The following is an 18,061-nucleotide window of genomic DNA, read 5'->3' on the forward strand; positions in this document are numbered from 1 at the left end:
TCCATAATAAAAAGTTTTAAAAAGGCATAGAGATGAGAATGACTATAGCATATGAAGAAATCATATTGGAGGATGATTTCAAACCACTGAAATCATCTCTCTTCTCTCTCTCTTCTCTTCAACTTCAACAGATGACTTTGCTTCTAGCTTCAAGGAGGAAGTTAAAGCCATTAAATTTCCTTCAATTTCCTGCTACCAAACTGAAAAACTACCTGCATATGCCATTTTCCTTTCCTTCCTTAATTTGTTAGGTAACACCAGTTCTTTCACATGTATATTGGATTCTTCTCCTTCATTCTTTCTAAGGAACCCACCTTTATCTTTTTTCTTTTTAGTTTATCCAATTCTTCTCTCAACTGGAGTCTTCTGGCTGATATTTAAACAAGAGAAAATTCAAGTCTCTTTCACCATAAAAATAAAACCCAAAACCATGATACAAAATACCCCTTTATTTATAAAAACTATAAATGGAGTATAACCTTTAAAATTTGTGAATCACCATATTGTACACCTGTAACTTATATAATATTGTACATCAGCTATACTTCAATTTTTTTTGGATAAATTTATTTATTTATTTATTTATTTTTGGCTGTGTTGGGTCTTCGTTGCTGTGCGCGGGCTTTCTCTAGTTGTGGCGAGCGGGGGCTACTCTGTTGCGGTGCACGGACTTCTCATTGCGGTAGCTTCTCTTTTTGCGAAGTATGGGCTCTAGGCGCATGGGCTTCAGTAGTTGCGGTGCATGGGCTCAGTAGTTGTGGGTTGCAGGCTCTAAAGCACAGGCTCAGTAGTTGGTGGCACACGGGCTTAGTTGCTCTGCGGGATGTGGGATACTCCTGGACCAGGGCTTGAACCCGTGTCCTCTGCATTGGCAGGTGGATTCTTAACCACTGTGCCACCAGGGAAGTCCCGTTTGGACAATTTTTTAAAAAGGAAAAAACAAAACAAAACAAAATGCCCCTTCATATTCTATCCTTATTATTCTTCTTCACAACCAAACTTCTTGGAAGAGTTATACACTCTGTTTCCACTCCTCAATGCATTCTAGACTAGGGTCCATCCAAATTAATCCAATGGGGTGAAGGGATAATATTTGTAGTCACAATGTCTATAAATCCATTAGCTATTTTCAATTTCTCATCTTTCTGTATCTTGTACCACTACTTGACGTGTCTAGTACTTCTACACTCTTTTCCCTTGGCTTCTTTGATATAACACTCTCCAAATTTTCCTCTTAGCCCTCAGTTTCCTTTCAAGGCTCCTCCTTTTCCTCTTAGACAGTGAATACTGATTGGACTTCTTCAATATGAAGTCTTAGGCTCTTTTCTCTACTTCCTCTCTTTTTCCCTGAGTATTTTCATCCAGGCCTGTGGCTTGAATTAGCACCTATATCCCCCAAACTCCAAAATATCCAATCCTTTATCACTAGTCTTAGTCTTTCTTGTGAGCTCCAGATATGTAAGTACAATTACCACAAACTCAGCATATCCAAGGCAAAACTCATGATCTCCCCCTACTCTCATACACATAACAAACAAACAAAATATAGCTCTTTTCAAGCATTTTCTATATCAGTAAATAGGATTACCACCAGCTTGGGATGCCATACCAAAATACCACAAACTGCGAGACTTAAACAACAGAAATTTATTTTCTCACAGTTTAGAGCTGGAATTCTGAGACTGGGGAATGAGCTGAGGTTGGTTTCTGCTGAAGACTGTCTTCCTGGATTGCATGGCTGCTTTATCACTGTGTCCTCACATGGCAGAGAGAGAGAGAGAGAGAAAGACAGCAAGCTCTCTGGCGCACTAATCCCACCATGAGGGTCCGACCCTCATGACCTCATCTAAATCTAATTATCTCCCAAAGGCCCCATCACAGTGGGGACTAGAGCTTCAACATATGAATTTTGTGGGGACACAATTCAGTCCACAGCACCATATTCATTCAGTTAGATCAGCCAGGAACCCAGAAGTCGTGCTCAATCTCTCTTACCCTCCATCCCCTCTATTCCATTACCAGTCTATGGATTTTCCCTCCCTAATATCTACCAAATCTTTCACTTTTCTCCATGTCTATTACCATTCCTTGATCCAACTTACCATTATCTCTCACTAGTACTACTGCAATATTCTCCTAACTGGTTGCCTGCCCCTACTCTAGCTCTTCTTATCTATTCTCCATTGTGCAACTAGAATCATCTTTTCAAAATGCAAATATAACCATATCAATAAACACACATACCTCCTCCCTCCCCCATCACATACATGTCCAGGTTAAAGTTCTTCAATGGTTTCCCAGTGCTCTAAAGATAAAACCCCCCAAATCCTTTATTATGGTCAACAAGGCCTGGCCTCTGTCTCTCTCTACAGCCTCATTTCCTCCTACTGTTCCCTCCCTCTGCCCTTTTTTCATTTCCTTCAGTGTGCCATGATTCCCTTCCCCACAGGGTCTTCTGCATATATTCTGTCAGAAACATGCCCTCCCCTCCATGTCTTTGGTTAACTCCTTTTCATTCAAGTGTCTGAACTCAGCTCAGCGAAGCTTCCCTAAATCTCCACTCATTTATAAATCCATAGAAGCTCATGACACTTATATTAGGTTGTAATTATATATTACTCAGTGTGACTACTTGGTAATCAAAGCTTGTCTTTTCTACTACATGGTGTGCATTTCTTGAGAGAAGCGATTGTGTATCTTTTGCTTACCACCGTATTTCCAATGTTTAGAACAACACTTGAAATATCATAATTGCTCATAAACGCTTGTTGTGAAAAATAAATGAAGAGTTCCACTGGGGATTACAGCCATCATTTTAGAATTTGGAAGAATCTTAGGACAACTCTCTTACGTTATAGAAGAAAATACTGAGGTTCAAAGAAGTAAAACAATCTCACTCAGAATTACCTTCTTAGTGACAGTAAGCCTGGATTGTTGAGATGACACCAGATAACGGAGTCTTGAGCTCTGAGAAGAGTTATGATTTGATCAACTGAGGGAGGTGGGTGGTCAAGATTCATATGGGTTTGCAGAGCAAGCTAATCTAGCAAGAGCAGAGGGGAGAAAATTATTGAGTAAAAGGAGAATCTGAAATGAGGGCTGCCAGTAAACAGACTGAAGAAGTAGTGAGGGCCCAGACCCACTAGGGAGGTAGCAGGCATAACGGAGGACCATTTCAAAGGAAAAACTAAAAAGACTTGGAATAAAAAAAAAAAGATGAATTGAAGGTGACAGTAAAATTGTGAGAAGACACGAGTGGAAGAATGTTGCTATCACTAGCAAATGTAAAGAAATTTGAAGACCATACTAAGAGAAGGAGTGAAAAAGAAGAGGAAAGAAAAATAGTTCGACTTAATGTGAACATGTTAAATTTTAAATAACTAAACACATTTCATAGTCAGATGAAGAAATAGTCCTGGAGTTGCATAATAAATCAAAACTAGAACTAGGCATTTGGAAGTTGTAAGCATAAAAGAGATAGCTGACATTATTGTCTATACAAAGAATAGAAGGCTCAAGACAAAATTCAACATCCATTCATGATGAAAACTCTCATCAAAGTGGGTACAGAGGGAACACATCTCAACATAATAAATGCCATTTATGACAAACCCACAGCCAACATAATACTCAATGGTGGAAAATTGAAAGACTTCTTGCTAAATTCTGGAACAAGACAAGGATACCCACTCTCACTGCTTCTATTTAACATAGTATTGGAAGTCCTAGCCACGGCAATAAAAAAAAAAAAAAAAAAAAAAGAGGTATCCAAATTGGAAGGGAGGAGGTAAAACTGTCACTATTTGCAGATGACATGGCGCTCTATACAGAGAACCTTAAAGTCTCCACCCAAAAACTATTATAACTAATAAATGAATTCATCAAGGTTGCAGAATACAAGATTAATATACAAAAATCTTTTCTGTTTCTTTACACTAGTAATGAAGTATCAGAAAGAGAAAGTAAAAAAAAAAAATCTATTTAAAACTGCATCCAGAAAAAAAAAAAAACCCTAGGAATAAGCTTAACCAAGTAGGTGAAAGACCTATACACTGAAAACTATAAAACACTGATGAAGGAAACTGAAGATGATTCAGCGAAATGGAAAGATATCCCGTGCTCTTGGATTGGAAGAATTAATATTGTTAAAATGGCCATACTACCCAAAGGAATCTACAGACTTACTGCAATCCCTATCAAATCACCCATGACATTTTTTCACAGAACTAGAATAAATGATCCTAAAATTTACATGGAACCACAAAAGACCCAGAATTGCCAAAACAATTTTGAGAAAAAAGAACAGAGCTGGAGGTGTAACTCTTCCAGACTTCAGACTATACTACAAATCTACAGTAATCAAAACAGCATGGTATTGGCACAAAAACAGACACATAGATCAATGGAATGGAAGAGAGAGCCCAGAAATAAACCCATAAATCTACAGTCAATTAATTTATGACAAAGGAGGCAAGAATATACAATGGAGAAAAGACAGTCTCTTCAACAAGTGGTGCTGGGAAAGGTGGACAGCTTCATGTAAAACAATGAAATTAGAACATTCCCTAACACCATATACAAAAATAAACTCAAAATGGCTTAAAGACCTGAATGTAAGACATGACACCATAAAAACTCCTAGAAGAGAACATAGGTGAAACATTTTCTGACCATAAATCGTAGCAATAATTTCTTAGATCAGCCTCCCAAGGCAAAAGAAATAAAAGCAAAAATAAACAAATGGGATCTAATCAAACTTAAGAGCCTTTTCACAGCAAAGGAACCATCAACAAAATGAAAAGACAACCTACGTAATGGAAGAAAATATTTGCAAATGATGCAACTGACAAGGGGTTAATATCTAAAATATACAAACAACTCATACAACTCAATATCAAGTTGTTATACTCAACAACTCATATAACCCAATCAAAAAATGGGCAAAAGATCTGAGTAGGCATTTTTCCAAAGAAGACATACAGATGGCTAACAGGCACATGAAAAGATGCTCAACATCACTAATAATTAGATGAATGCAAATCAAAATCACAATGAGGTATCACATCACACTGGTCAGACTGGCTATCATCAAAAAGGCTATATATGACAAATGCTGGAGAGGATGTGGAGAAAAGGGAACCCTCATACATGGTTGATGGGAATGTAAATTGGTGCAGACACTATGGAAAACAGTATGGAAGTTCCTCAAAAAACTAAAAATAGAACTATCATATGGTCCAGCAATTCTACTCTTGGGTATATATCCAGAAAAAATGAAAACTCTAATTAAAAAAGATACATGCACCTCAATGTTCCTAGCAGCACTATTTACAGTAGCAAAGACATGGAAGCAACCCAAGTGCTCATCAACAGACAATTGGCTTAAGATGATGTGGTATATATATATATATATATATATATATATATATATACACAATGGAATACTATTTAGCCATAAAAAAGAATGAAATATTGCCATTTGCAGCAACGTGGATAGACCTAGACAATATTATGCTTAGTGAAATAAGTCAGACAGAGAAAGACAAATACTGAATGATATCACTTACATGTGGAATCTAAAAAAATAATACAAATGAATGTATATACAAAACACAAACAGACTCACAGACATAGAAAACAAACTTATGGTTACCAAAGGGGAGAGGGAGAGGGCGAGGGACAAATTAGGAGTATGGGACTAACCGATACAAACTACTATACATAAAATACATAAGCAACAAGGATTTAGTGTATAGCACAGGGAAATATACCCAATATCTTGTAATAACCTAAAATGGAATACAATCTGCAAAAAAACTGAATCACTATGCTGTTCACCTGAAATTAACACAATATTGTAAATCAACTCTACTTCAATTTTTTAAAATTAAATAATAAAATAAAATTATTGGTCCACTCTCTATTTGACATCCTGACTTCAAGTTTACTGTTTCATTTTGATAAATCATGGGGAAAATAAACTATGATAATGCAATGCTGACACTGCAAATTGGAACCCATAAAACTCAGGAAATGCAAAAGTCAAGGTTCTTACAGTTTTATTGACTAGTTTACATTTCTTAAGTGTAGAAGATAGCCTGCTAGTATGGCTGTAAAACTGAATTAAGATAGAGATAGGACTCCAGTCATTAGGGTATGGACCTTGGCCCTATTTCTGGAAAGAGAAAAGAGGCAAAGGGTTAACTATCAGGGTTACATTAAGAGGAATAAATTAATTAAAATTAGCTTTTAAGATGCTTCCTTTCACCTTGAATCTTCTTGTATTTAAAAATCATATTACTTATTCTTCATTTTCTACTCCAGAAAATGTCAGGGGGCTATTTGTGTCTTTTTCAGGTATCTTAATTCCCCGACTTGGTCATCTTCTACATAATGTCTGGATGACATATGTAATGAGTAATGAATTCAGTAATAACAGAACATAAAAGCAGATTTCATCAAGAAAAGTAAAAATGTTTCAAAAATACACAAAATAGGGGGTAAACAACTTAAAATTTCTACTTTATATTCATATAAACAAACCTATTTGAATGGTGTGTTACTGTATCTGAGAAGTTTTTAAAGTAATATTTCACATTATTTAAGTATATGTTTTCATTCAAATCAAAGAGGCTTGTGGAAATGGGATATTCTAGGATGTTTAGGAATTTTTTTAAAGAAAAAATTACAATCATTGCAACCTATAAAACACTTAGTTAATTCACAAAATATAAGAAGAAAACTATACTCAAAATGGGTTACAATTAGTTAAAAGTCAAATAAAATTTTAAAACAAAAATTAAATAAAACCAATCCAAAGCTAGAATGAAATCAGAAAAACTGAAAACTACATAGGTAAATTACTGAACAGGTTAAACAAGAAGAGACTAAATAAATGATTTTATTAAGAGAAAAACTATCAGTGGCTAGGTGTTTCAACTAGAGACACCAGGTATACTAAAATAAAAGAAATAGGAAATTACAGTCATAACTTTGTGTTTGATATAAGTAAAATTATACAAAGATTGTAGTATGCTAATTAATTTCCAATAAAACATAAATGACGTGGGAATGTTCTCCTAATTTGGCATATTTTTTCTTTGTTGTCCTTTAAATGTCATTTCATGGCTACAGTGACAGTGTTCAAAAATATGTCTGCAAAGAAACAATGAAAAAAATACCAGGGAGCTCAAATATTTTTGTAAATGACCCTGAGTTAATTAGAAAAATCTGCACCCTTCCCAGTTCTTCTTCTCATGTGTCAGCTCTCATTAAATTAAAAAAAAAAAAATTCATTTCAAAGTTAAGAAATCCTATAGTTAACAAAACTGGGATCAAGTGGGCACATTCCTAAGTTTCTGTATGATGTCATACTAAGCAGTTCACAGCTGAATTTGAATTTGCAAGAAGTATGAATGAGTTTTCAATAGAAGACATATCTGATCTAATGGTAATTTTTTTCTCTATCGGCTAACTGTGCTGGGAACAGGTGGCCCTGCTTTCAATTATGGAGGGCTAGCATGCCAGTGTGAGGCCTGGATTAGTTCACCTTCTCACGGGGAATTTTCCTCGGTTGGGAATGGATTTATTATGGCTTCACACATGGAATAGAGCTCATGTCAGCTGAGGGCAGTGACACATCATATGATTCAAATTAACCTGCTGCGGACTGTTCCGCGGGGCTTAGATTGTGTATTAAAATGACGACATTTAAAAAACAGCTTGAAAGAAACCAGGATTGCTGCACTGCAATGGTTCCAATTTGTTCCAACTAATCTATCACCTGCTGGAGATATTGTTCTGCTGGGTTTCTGGTAGCTGCTGTTTTCCAGGTTTCTCCAAGCCACTGACCTTGCTAATGGGTAGTACAGTTGTTGCCTCTGAAGGAAGGAGGTTGGGGTTGGGAGAGCTTTGAAGGGGTTTTTGATGTAGAAGTTGGGACCTACCATTTGCTCTAAGGTACTATTAAGTGAACAGAGGAAATCAGGGAATACTCAAGAACACGGAAGTATTTTTTCCAAAAACAGATGCTAAAGAGCAGCATATGCATCACCTTGTTTAGATAAAATAATCCCTGGAAAAAACATCCGACAGACTGAATTCAAAAGCTGTTAAGTTTGCACCTTTATGAAGAAAATTTAAGGTTGGGTAGTTGTAATCAGCATTTCCTCTACTCTTCAGGGTCATAACTTTTATTGTTACTGAAACCTTAGTTCAAGAGCAAGAAAAGAAGAAATGAAAATATACTATTTTAGAGGTGTAGCATTGTAGCATAAAGCATTCTTTGGGAATGATACTTAAATAAGATGTGCATATAGATTAAACTAAACAATAAAACAAACTAAACAATTAAAACAAACAATCTTTTGGTATCAAAAGATTCTTAACGATAATACTGCATAAAACTTAGAAGCATTATTTTCAATACTAAAAAAAAGGCCTTTTTATTTTTTAAGGGAAGAGAATAGTATTGGGGAATATTATAAAGCTGAAGTTTGTTCCCCCAGTCTTAGCATAAATAATATTGCTCTTAATATACTATTACATAAAATCTGGAAAAATATATTTTTCTTGAGTTGCCAAAAATCTATAAAATAATACATTCCTACAGCAAGAAATGCTTTTTTATGTCCTGTTATTCCTACTGATCTCTCAATTAATATAGTGTAGCTGTACAGTGAGAGAATACAATTATGTTACGTAATAACATCTGCTTACATACTTTATATGACAAATTGTTTAAGGAATTTTTTGTCTAAGATAGTAAATTCTGGAGTTGTTCAAGGCTGTTAGGTTAACGTTCTAGTGGAATCCCACAGAACTGACGTATCATTCAAAGTAATCTTCCCTCAAATAATTTATGAAAGAAAAGTGCTCTTGGTTAAAATGTTTTAAGACTTTGAAGAACTTAAACCATTTATTGGACATTGTATTTGATTTTTCATAATAAAAGTACCATTTAAAAAACCATTCATCATTGTTTGTATCATCCCCCTCTCCTGTGCCCCAAAATATCTGCAGTTTGAGTCTCAGTAATTGTTACTGATGGTATTAAGAAAATCATATATACATATATGTTTTATTAATATATGAGTCAAATAAAATCTTGGTACAAAATGTGTTATCCCCAGATCAACAGTATCCATTTCACCTGGGAGCTTGTTAGGAATGTAGAATTTCATCCCTATTAAGTCACATTTGCATTTAACCAGCTCCCCAGAGATGCTCAAATGCACACTCCAGTTTGAGAAGCACGGCTGTAAAATAACTATTTCAATTCATTAATTTAAAAGTTTGAATCTCCAGATATATTATCACTATTACTGAATGGGCATAAAATTAGAAATGGCATATATGTAGTTTCCAGTTTTAAGAAGTATAAGAAATACAAAAGTACAACTGTTGTAAAAATCGCACTCCTGCTACAGTCACATTGAATGACAGAATGATAAACATATAATTTTTCATTTGTTCATTGACATTTCTCTTAAAGTTCAATTTATTTGGTAGCCATGAAAATATGGTACACAATTTACCACTGACTTGAAGATCCCATCCCTTTTACAAACAAATCAATCAAATGTAAACTAGAAGGGAACTTTCTAGCCAAAAGGTGAAGACTGTGCCTGAAAGCAAAAGAAATCTGACACTAAAAGAGAGAAAAAAGAAGTAAATGCAAGTTCCCTGTCACTTGTCCATGAACTACCCTTATGTTCTTACCCTATTTCGTTCATTCTAGCATGTTCAGTCTTTTGCCCTGCAACTGATGCAGTAAGAAAGCACTGTATCATAGCTTAAATAGCAGATATTTTTTTCTTTTTCCTTAGTGGTACGCAAAATGTTTTTTCCTACAATTGATGGTTGCTTGAATTCAATGAAATATGGTACTTCACACTCACTAACCAAGTATGAAGGCTCACACTCCTCTCAATCATCCAACTCACCCCAAAGGATTCTTCCAACTTTAATGACTCCCTTAGCCTTATCATCAGCTTCTTCACTTCCTTTGAGTCTTTAAAACCACAGCTAGATACTAATGATTAGAACTCGTTCTTCATATTTCTCCTATACCTTTTAAATTCCAGCACTGGAGAAACATGCTTAAGAAGAACTGAGCCAGAGTGAAAGGGCCAACTGAGGTGGTTTCAGGCTCTTTCTATTCCAGACGTGATGATGGGCCACCTTCTCTATCTGTAGTCATAGATCGTAAGTGCACCAGCATGCACACAAACTGAATCAGGTCCACAGAGGGATAGTTTTCAATCATCAAAATTCATGCCTTGCAGAGTACTGCTAGAGATCTTAAGACAGTGTAACACCATTGTTTTAAATTCGTAATGAAGAAACTAGTATTCTTTTAATGACTAACAGGTTCTGCAGCACTGTAAATATAAGATAACAAAAGGGAAACTGAATGTAGTAATTTCTGTTAAATAAAGAGCTAAGATCTCACGGAGGTAAGGGAAGAGTAACAAAGAAAAGAGAAGGAGGAACATGAGAAGGAAGAAGAAATAGAGCAGGAAAAAGAAAGACGAGGAGGAGGAGATGGAGAAGAAAGAAAAAATCTTTAGTTATGCTAAAATTAGTGCAGTATGAAAGTGATCTAGGTCTTTGGAGTCATAAAGACCGGAGTTTGAATGGCTCCTCTGCTACTATGATCTTGGGCAATTTACTTCATTTTTCTAAGTCTTAGCCTCCTTATTCATAAAATAGGGATAATTATAGGGCCTACTTCTTGGGTTTGTACAAGTATGTAAAGCACTTAGTACCTGGGACATAATAAGCACTCAATACCTTTTGATATCTATATCTACCTATTTAAAATTGAGTGTTAATATGTCCCAAGCACTTTGCTAAGCATTTGAAATAAGTGTATTTATGTATCTAATCCAATCTACTTATCTGTATTATCTTACGTATGTATGTCATGTATCCTATCCACCTATCCATCCATCCACCCACCCACCCATCTATCCACCCATCACCTATTTTATTCTCTTCATTTACAGGTAAGGAAACTGAGGCACAGGAGATTAGATAACTGCCTAAGGTCCCACGATTAGTAGAAAAGGTAGAAATAAAATCTTGAGTCTTTGGCTTCCAGTCAATTATTTTTTAGTTGATAACTACTTTTTGCCAGACTAAAGGTAATTTTTAATGTATATTAATATTTGCCTTTTGATCTCTAGAATGGGCAGCCTGAGAAGAGTACACGTCTGGAGGACAAATGAATTACTCATTTTTGGCAAGGAATGTCAAGATTGTTAACAGACCCAATGTACACGTTAATAGACTCATATGAAAAAAAGTTTGAATTACGACTTTCTTACCTGGTCCATTAAGAAAATCTTTAATTTGTAGCATTACAAGTGAAGGTGGAATACCACTTTTGCTGTCTATTTCTCCAGGTACTGTCTGCAACCAAACTGTGCAGTAATCAAGGGCTTCAGGCAAAGTCTTCCCAGGATCTGAAGAGACAAAATTAAAATTAAAAATGTCAATTACAACACAAACATCAATTTTGGTGTAAGAGTTTGAGCTGATAAGCAAAGAAAAAAATGGTTAAAATATTGTATGCAACCTTCATTAATGTATTTGTTTGTATACATACAGTGCACAAATACTTGCATGAAGAAAGAGACGCTCTCTCTCTACAGGTAGAATGACAAAACCATGTTTTCCAGAACCAGGCCAAAGAGGAAAAGATATTTCAAATCTTAACTCATATCATCTTTGAGTGAAGGTAAAGTTTCTGTACTCTGAGCTGCTGACTGTTAACAGTTGAATAGATTTTTTTTTTTTTTTTAATGGGATGTTGGAAACAAGTTAAAGAAAAAAGGGGCAACCTTTTCAGCTTAAAAAGAGGCATATACATGTTCAAAGATGCAGTGGATTAGTACTACTTAGGGGTTACCTGATCTGTTTCAGAGTTTTACTGACATTACAATCACTTTTACTGCTAGGCTTTTGAAGTTAACTTCAGTAGATTTCCCATAACCTTCTTAAATGATAAAATTGGTCAATCTTTTAATAGTTCCAATTATGACTAAAAGTTGACTTTTTTCAGTTTTGACTTTTTCTATTAAATACTGTGTATTTTAAACTTTTTTTAAGGTTAATATTGTATATATTTTTTAAGGTTTCATTCAGCTATTGGTGATGGCAAATGGAATTAGCTTTTTAATGCTTGGCAATCCACAGTTTTTATTGAAATAGCTCTTTAAATAAAAACAACTGCTGTGTCTTGGCATACAATGTAGTAGGCTTTTAAAAATCTTCTAAATATTCACAGTTTTTCTTTAGTTTCAGGATTGTTTTACTCTCTGGGTTTTAATGGCCTCTGAATGTCAATTTTATAGGGATGTTCTTGCCATAGAGTCCATCTATTCCATTTTCAGTTGATGTGAAATGTGTTATTAAAGTGTTATTTATTTTAGTTTTTATTGATTGGATTGTTTTCAAGAATAGCATTTACATACTGTGTATTATATTCAACATATGGTTACATAGTATTACTGTCATATGTGAACCGGGCATATAAATTCTGCCTTGGAATTTGTATTTCTTGACCTTATCATGTGATCCTTATGAAATTTGGCACATATGAACCTTTATGTGATTTCAAAGAAAATACTGAAAGCAATTGATCGTGACGTTAGATCTATGTGGTAAAGATCAAACACTAAGGTAGTGCATTCTTCTCTTTTTATATGATCAGTGAATTTAAAGCAGTGAGAATATGTATAGTAGATCCATTACATAGTAACACCATACTATTCTGTCTTTCAAATATAATGGTCAAGTCTGGTGAAAGGATGGCAAAAAGTCTGTTGCTGGTAGGATCTATAATCAGTTTGTAGGTACTATGTAACCTGCCAGGACCTGAGGGTCTATTTCTAGGTTTCAGCTATGTAGCCATCCTCAAGAAGAAGCCATTATTATCAAATAAATAATACTGTGCCAGACCTATATGAGGAGACATAATTCTTCATTTTGAAGATGATACAATCTAGAGATAGAACAGTGATCTAATGGAGAAAACAGATATAAGTGATGTAGCTAAATAAATAATGAACAGACATGAATTAAATTGATATAGAAATATTAATATGATATGTAAAAAAACTGGCAAGTAAAACGTAGGATGAGAAGTAAAACAATTTATAAAAATCACATATTCAAACTTGTATGGCAGAAAAGGATATCATGAATATATAAAGAGTTCGTATAATCAATATAGATACTAATAGAAAAATGGGTTGAGGATAGAATAAGCACCTATTTAATGAAGAAAATAAATAATAAGTAAAGAAAAACAAATGGCATAAAAACAGTTAAAAATATAAACATTAAGAGATAGTACATCTTAGCAATAATCAAAGGAAAAAATCTTTAAAAATAAGTAGGATTTTCTACCTATCAGGCCAAGACTAAAAAAATTGATAAAGCCTATGTAACACACACACACAGACACACACAAATTCATTGTAGAACTGTTTATCATAGCAAAAAGTAGAAAACACCTTAGATGTCCATCAACAGATTAATGTTTAAATAAAAAATGAAAATCCATACAGTGTTTAAAAGAATCAAAAACATTTATATGTAATTGACATAGTAAGACAGCCATTTTATATTGTTAATAGTAAATAACAAAGCAGGTTGAGTATTTTTTCATTTATTGGCCACTTAGGATTCTTCTTCTAAAAATAAGTATTCATTTTTCTATTGGGCTCTTTTTCTTACTAATTTGTAGGAGCTCCTTATATATTACAGGTGTTAATGATTTGTTTGCAATGTGTAGCAAATGTTTTCTCTTGGTATGTTAGTTGCCTTTTAACTATATCCTGATGCTTTTTGCATGCATACTTTTTTCTTAATAATGGATTTATCCCTAGGTTGACTATATATTTTCCTATAGTTTCTTGAAGCGTTTTTAAAATTTTATTTTTACCTTTAGCTATTTAATCCTTCTGGAGAACACTGTTTTATGAAAAACAGGAAAAAACTGCTCAGTCTCACTGTTAATTAAGCATACCCAAATTAAAGCAAGAAATACATTTTTTCACTCAACAGATTAGCATAAATTTAAAAGACTGGTAATATCTTGTGTGTGGGAGGAGGAAAAATTGATCCTACCATGTATGGTGGATAAGAGTGTAAATAGGGTTGAAACGAGTGTCTATCAAAATCCTAAATATCCATGCCCTTGTAATCAGAAAGGCCACTGTAGGAATCTATCTTAAAGAGATAATTAAGAATACATAGAAAATGTCCAAAAGAGTTGACTACAGTATCATGTGAAATATTAAAAATCTGGAACAAAATAAAACTAAATATCTATCTATAGAGAAATGGTAAAATAAATTACGACTACATTGTGAATACTGCATAGAATACTATGCTGCTGATAAAAAGAAGGGAGTGAATCTGATGTACTGATATAGAAAAGCTTTTAACTGTCTTGTTAAGTGAATAAAACAAAGAAACTGACAACCAGCTTTAGTAAATTCAAAAGTAAAAGGCATATCTGCATACATACATACATACATACATACACACATATCTATATATACCTTTTATTCTACTGGAAGACAATCATCTTTAGGATGATCCTAAGCACAAACTGATATATGGAACTATAATTTTAGGACTACATACCAAACATTTACAAAAATTAAAATAAGAAAAAAACACTTCAAAGGATATTTGATTCCTACCTTCATCAAGGTATAGACTGGGGGAGCGGCAAATTCTGATGATGTGAATGAGAGTTTTCCAAGTAGGGGAGATGGGTTTTACACAGGTTGCTGTGTAAAGTTAAAGGGCCTTGCCATCTGGCACCCAGCATAGGAGTCTGCACTGGGGCAACTGAAGAGGAATGGGACTTAACAGAGTCAGAATAAACAATCTGGCAATAGTAGGAAGCAGAATAGGAATTACGAATTAAAGAAAATGTAAAAGTCTAGGAAAGGTATCCAAGGAAGTAAAAATTTCAATGACTATTTCCCAACAAAGTTTTACTGGTCTAATGATATTATTGGTTTAATATTATTACACCCCTGGTTTAAAAAGTACAGCTGCATTTAGAGGGCTGCTAAAAGAAGAGAATAACTGAAATTAAGAACATTGAGGAAAATACAGGTTCATGGTTGATGAATACTGAATGTATGACAGGGCTGGTGGCTACTCTCCTAGTTTTGGCTAAAATCTCTACTCTGGATATGCCTGTAGTCACTGTGGTGAGATGAAGCAGCAGTAGTAGCAGAAACATATGTCAGAATCCCAGAGAATAGCTCAGGTTTGTAAGTCACTATTTAGTCCCTCTTGCTCTAATGGCTAGATGATGTGGGGCATGACTTCTAGACTTCCTGAACTGTCTTCAATTTAGCTTCTCCTGAATTCCATCATCAGACCTAGAAAATAGGACTCATATTACACATTCCTTGAGGTCAATATAGTTGGAAAAGCACCAGATAAACCAAGATTAAAGGAGCCTGTGAATATAATACAAATGGAGTGACAAATAGGGATGACTTTTTCATACTGGAGGCTCCTTTAGACTTTGCCAGTTTTCTTCTTCATACTCAGCGAACACCTATTTATTTAAGTACAGGAAGCTCTCAAAAGAATAAGATCCTGCTGATGTTGATGAGCACGATTACATTTACACTCTTGTCCCTAAGCCTAAGAAACAGGAGAAAGCCATATCTTATCAGGAGTAACAGAATGTGGGAAATGGGTCAGAACAAATGACAAACTGCTCACAGCCATAAATCCTGTTCAAAGTCAGTTAGAACTCACTTCAAGGAGACATTGGTATTGACAAAGTTATTTGTTTTTCTTCTGGGTTGACCTGGACTCCAGAATAAAATACTTCATCATATCATGTCACAAAGAACACTCAAAGGGAAGATTCAGAGTCTCAAGTCCACTCCCAGATGGATTAAGGTACTCCTGGCTTTTATAGAGACTTGATTCAGATTATATTCTTTGTGCTGGTAGATTACTTTGCTCTTCTTCACAAAACTTTCATTTCACTTAACTGCTTGGGAGGTCTTCCTCTGACTCTGATAAAGTGAGTTTTGTAGTGCTGCTCATTATTGTTATTTTTTAACCCTTAGCAGATATTCACAGAGTTAAGTATGTCTTTGCTTAACATCTGAATTATATAAAATATAACATGACTCATGTGGCCAACTCAAAATGAAACTTTAAAAATGAACTTGTTTATTTTCTTTGCAATCTTCTACTTACAAAAAATTTATTTTCCAAGCTCGTATAGAACAGCTGAGTGCTGAAGATTTTGTAAGCTTCCTGATTACTCTGCTTTGTTCTACTATGTCGCAGGATATTTCTTTTTCATAACTGAATTCATAAGCTGAATTTTTGGTAAGGTCCCAATGAGGAGACATTTTCCCACAGATTTCAGTGAGAATTTCCTCATTTTCAGATTGACATAATACTGAACATATAATGAAGTCCAGTTACACCAGATATCTGGTATCTTTTATACCAGATACGTCTGTCTAGTTAATTTTATACAAGATACTTCTTTTTTTTTGCCATATGAGTAAAAACTTTGAATTTTAAAAAGCTTTGTGTCATAAGAATCTCTTTATTTGAAAGTTAAATATCTGTTATAAAGAGAACTAGAGTGAGACTCCAAACCAACATCATTTTCTTCCTCATTTTCCCCTCCCTTCTGTGACAGTTATTTTTACCAACCACAGGTTTACAATGGAGATGACAATGCATATCTGTTACTCCTTTCTCTTGGCTACTTTTGTGCTCAGGAACACCTCTAACAAGTGAATTGGTTAGAGAAGGGCAGCAGGAGAAATTAGCCCAACAGTTATTTTCCCTGAAAGTTCCAGGCAATGTTTTCACGGAGGAAGATGCAAGTAACTATAGTCATAATAATGTTTTTGACTCTTCGATTCAATTTTCTCATGATACCCTTGGTCTTTTACATTCTATGGAAGATGAGTGCTAACTTAAAAATGGAGCAATGTCAAGGAAACAAAATTTTCCCATGATGGAGAGTTCTTGTAAATTTGTGTTACCAGAAAAAAATATTATTAGTTGAAATTTGGGGGACAAATCCTGAAAAATAAACTTTTGATTAATTGGGTTTTTGTGTACCTCACTTTAAGCATGTTTTCTTCAGTAAGCAAATAATTTGTCATCTTATTCCTGGTATTAGCTTCTTGCTGTATTAATTTAATCCTGGCTAACAAAATCTTTCTCGATATTATCAACAACTTTTGAAATTATATCATGCTTTTTCAATCCTACGGATGCTAATATTAGCATTACTGATGATATATAATTAAAATTAATGTGTTCTCTAAACTATTACTGTAGATTTAATTTCAGCAACTTTTGGCTTTGATGCCATATTGCATTGAGTTTTCTTTCTCCCCCCCACTCCCTGCCTCCCCCAGCACTGAGTTTCCTTTCTCGAGATTTACTTGTCTCCATTTTACCAATTCCAGAAAGTCCGGAAGGATCTACTGTTTTTTTAAAAGAAAAACAGACTATATATTTTATCCACCTTTAAAAAAGTTTTCAATGACCTGTTATTATTAGTCACAAGCATACTGAAGTCTGTCATAGGTAATGAGCCCAGGCCTATCCCAGGCTGCCACAGAACCAAAGTGGCATCTATGGCTGCTTAGGGAGATTGGTTCTCTTTGGCCTGAGTTATCCAGAGCTGTCATGTTTATGAAAGAGCATTTAAGTGACTCTTGATGAACTCTTGAGGGACAACTGACAGGTGATAAGATACTGTCACATGCAAGAGGTTTGTGAAACAGTTTATCACTGACCCAGGACTTACTGAACAAAGACTTTCTTTCATGGAGCTTTCTAACATTTTGTTCTATAGATGAGTTTATATCACTTTATAACACAGGAAAAAATGTAGGGTAATGAAAGAACATGAACTCTGGAGGTACACAAATCTGGGTATAAATCCTGACTCCTTAAACTGGGTAAATTTAATTTTAACTTCCTTGAGTCCCAGTTTGTTTCCAAAATGGGGATAATAAATTGTGGG

At 34.6% G+C, this 18,061-nt stretch overlaps 1 protein-coding gene across 10 annotated transcripts in view; it reads right to left on the reverse strand.

The window, feature by feature from the left end:
• VPS13B (vacuolar protein sorting 13 homolog B) overlaps nucleotides 1-18,061 on the reverse strand; it is a 766,991-nt gene that overhangs the window by 203,068 nt on the left and 545,862 nt on the right. For all 10 annotated transcript variants that reach the window (XM_059902238.1, XM_059902239.1, XM_059902241.1 and 7 more), the window contains exon 35: nucleotides 11,331-11,468. In XM_059902238.1, the coding sequence (XP_059758221.1) occupies nucleotides 11,331-11,468 (138 nt within the window). The remainder of the gene's footprint in view (nucleotides 1-11,330; nucleotides 11,469-18,061) is intronic.

This window comes from Balaenoptera ricei, chromosome 17 (genome assembly GCF_028023285.1).
Source record: "Balaenoptera ricei isolate mBalRic1 chromosome 17, mBalRic1.hap2, whole genome shotgun sequence".
In the NCBI taxonomy this organism is placed as follows: domain Eukaryota; kingdom Metazoa; phylum Chordata; class Mammalia; order Artiodactyla; family Balaenopteridae; genus Balaenoptera; species Balaenoptera ricei.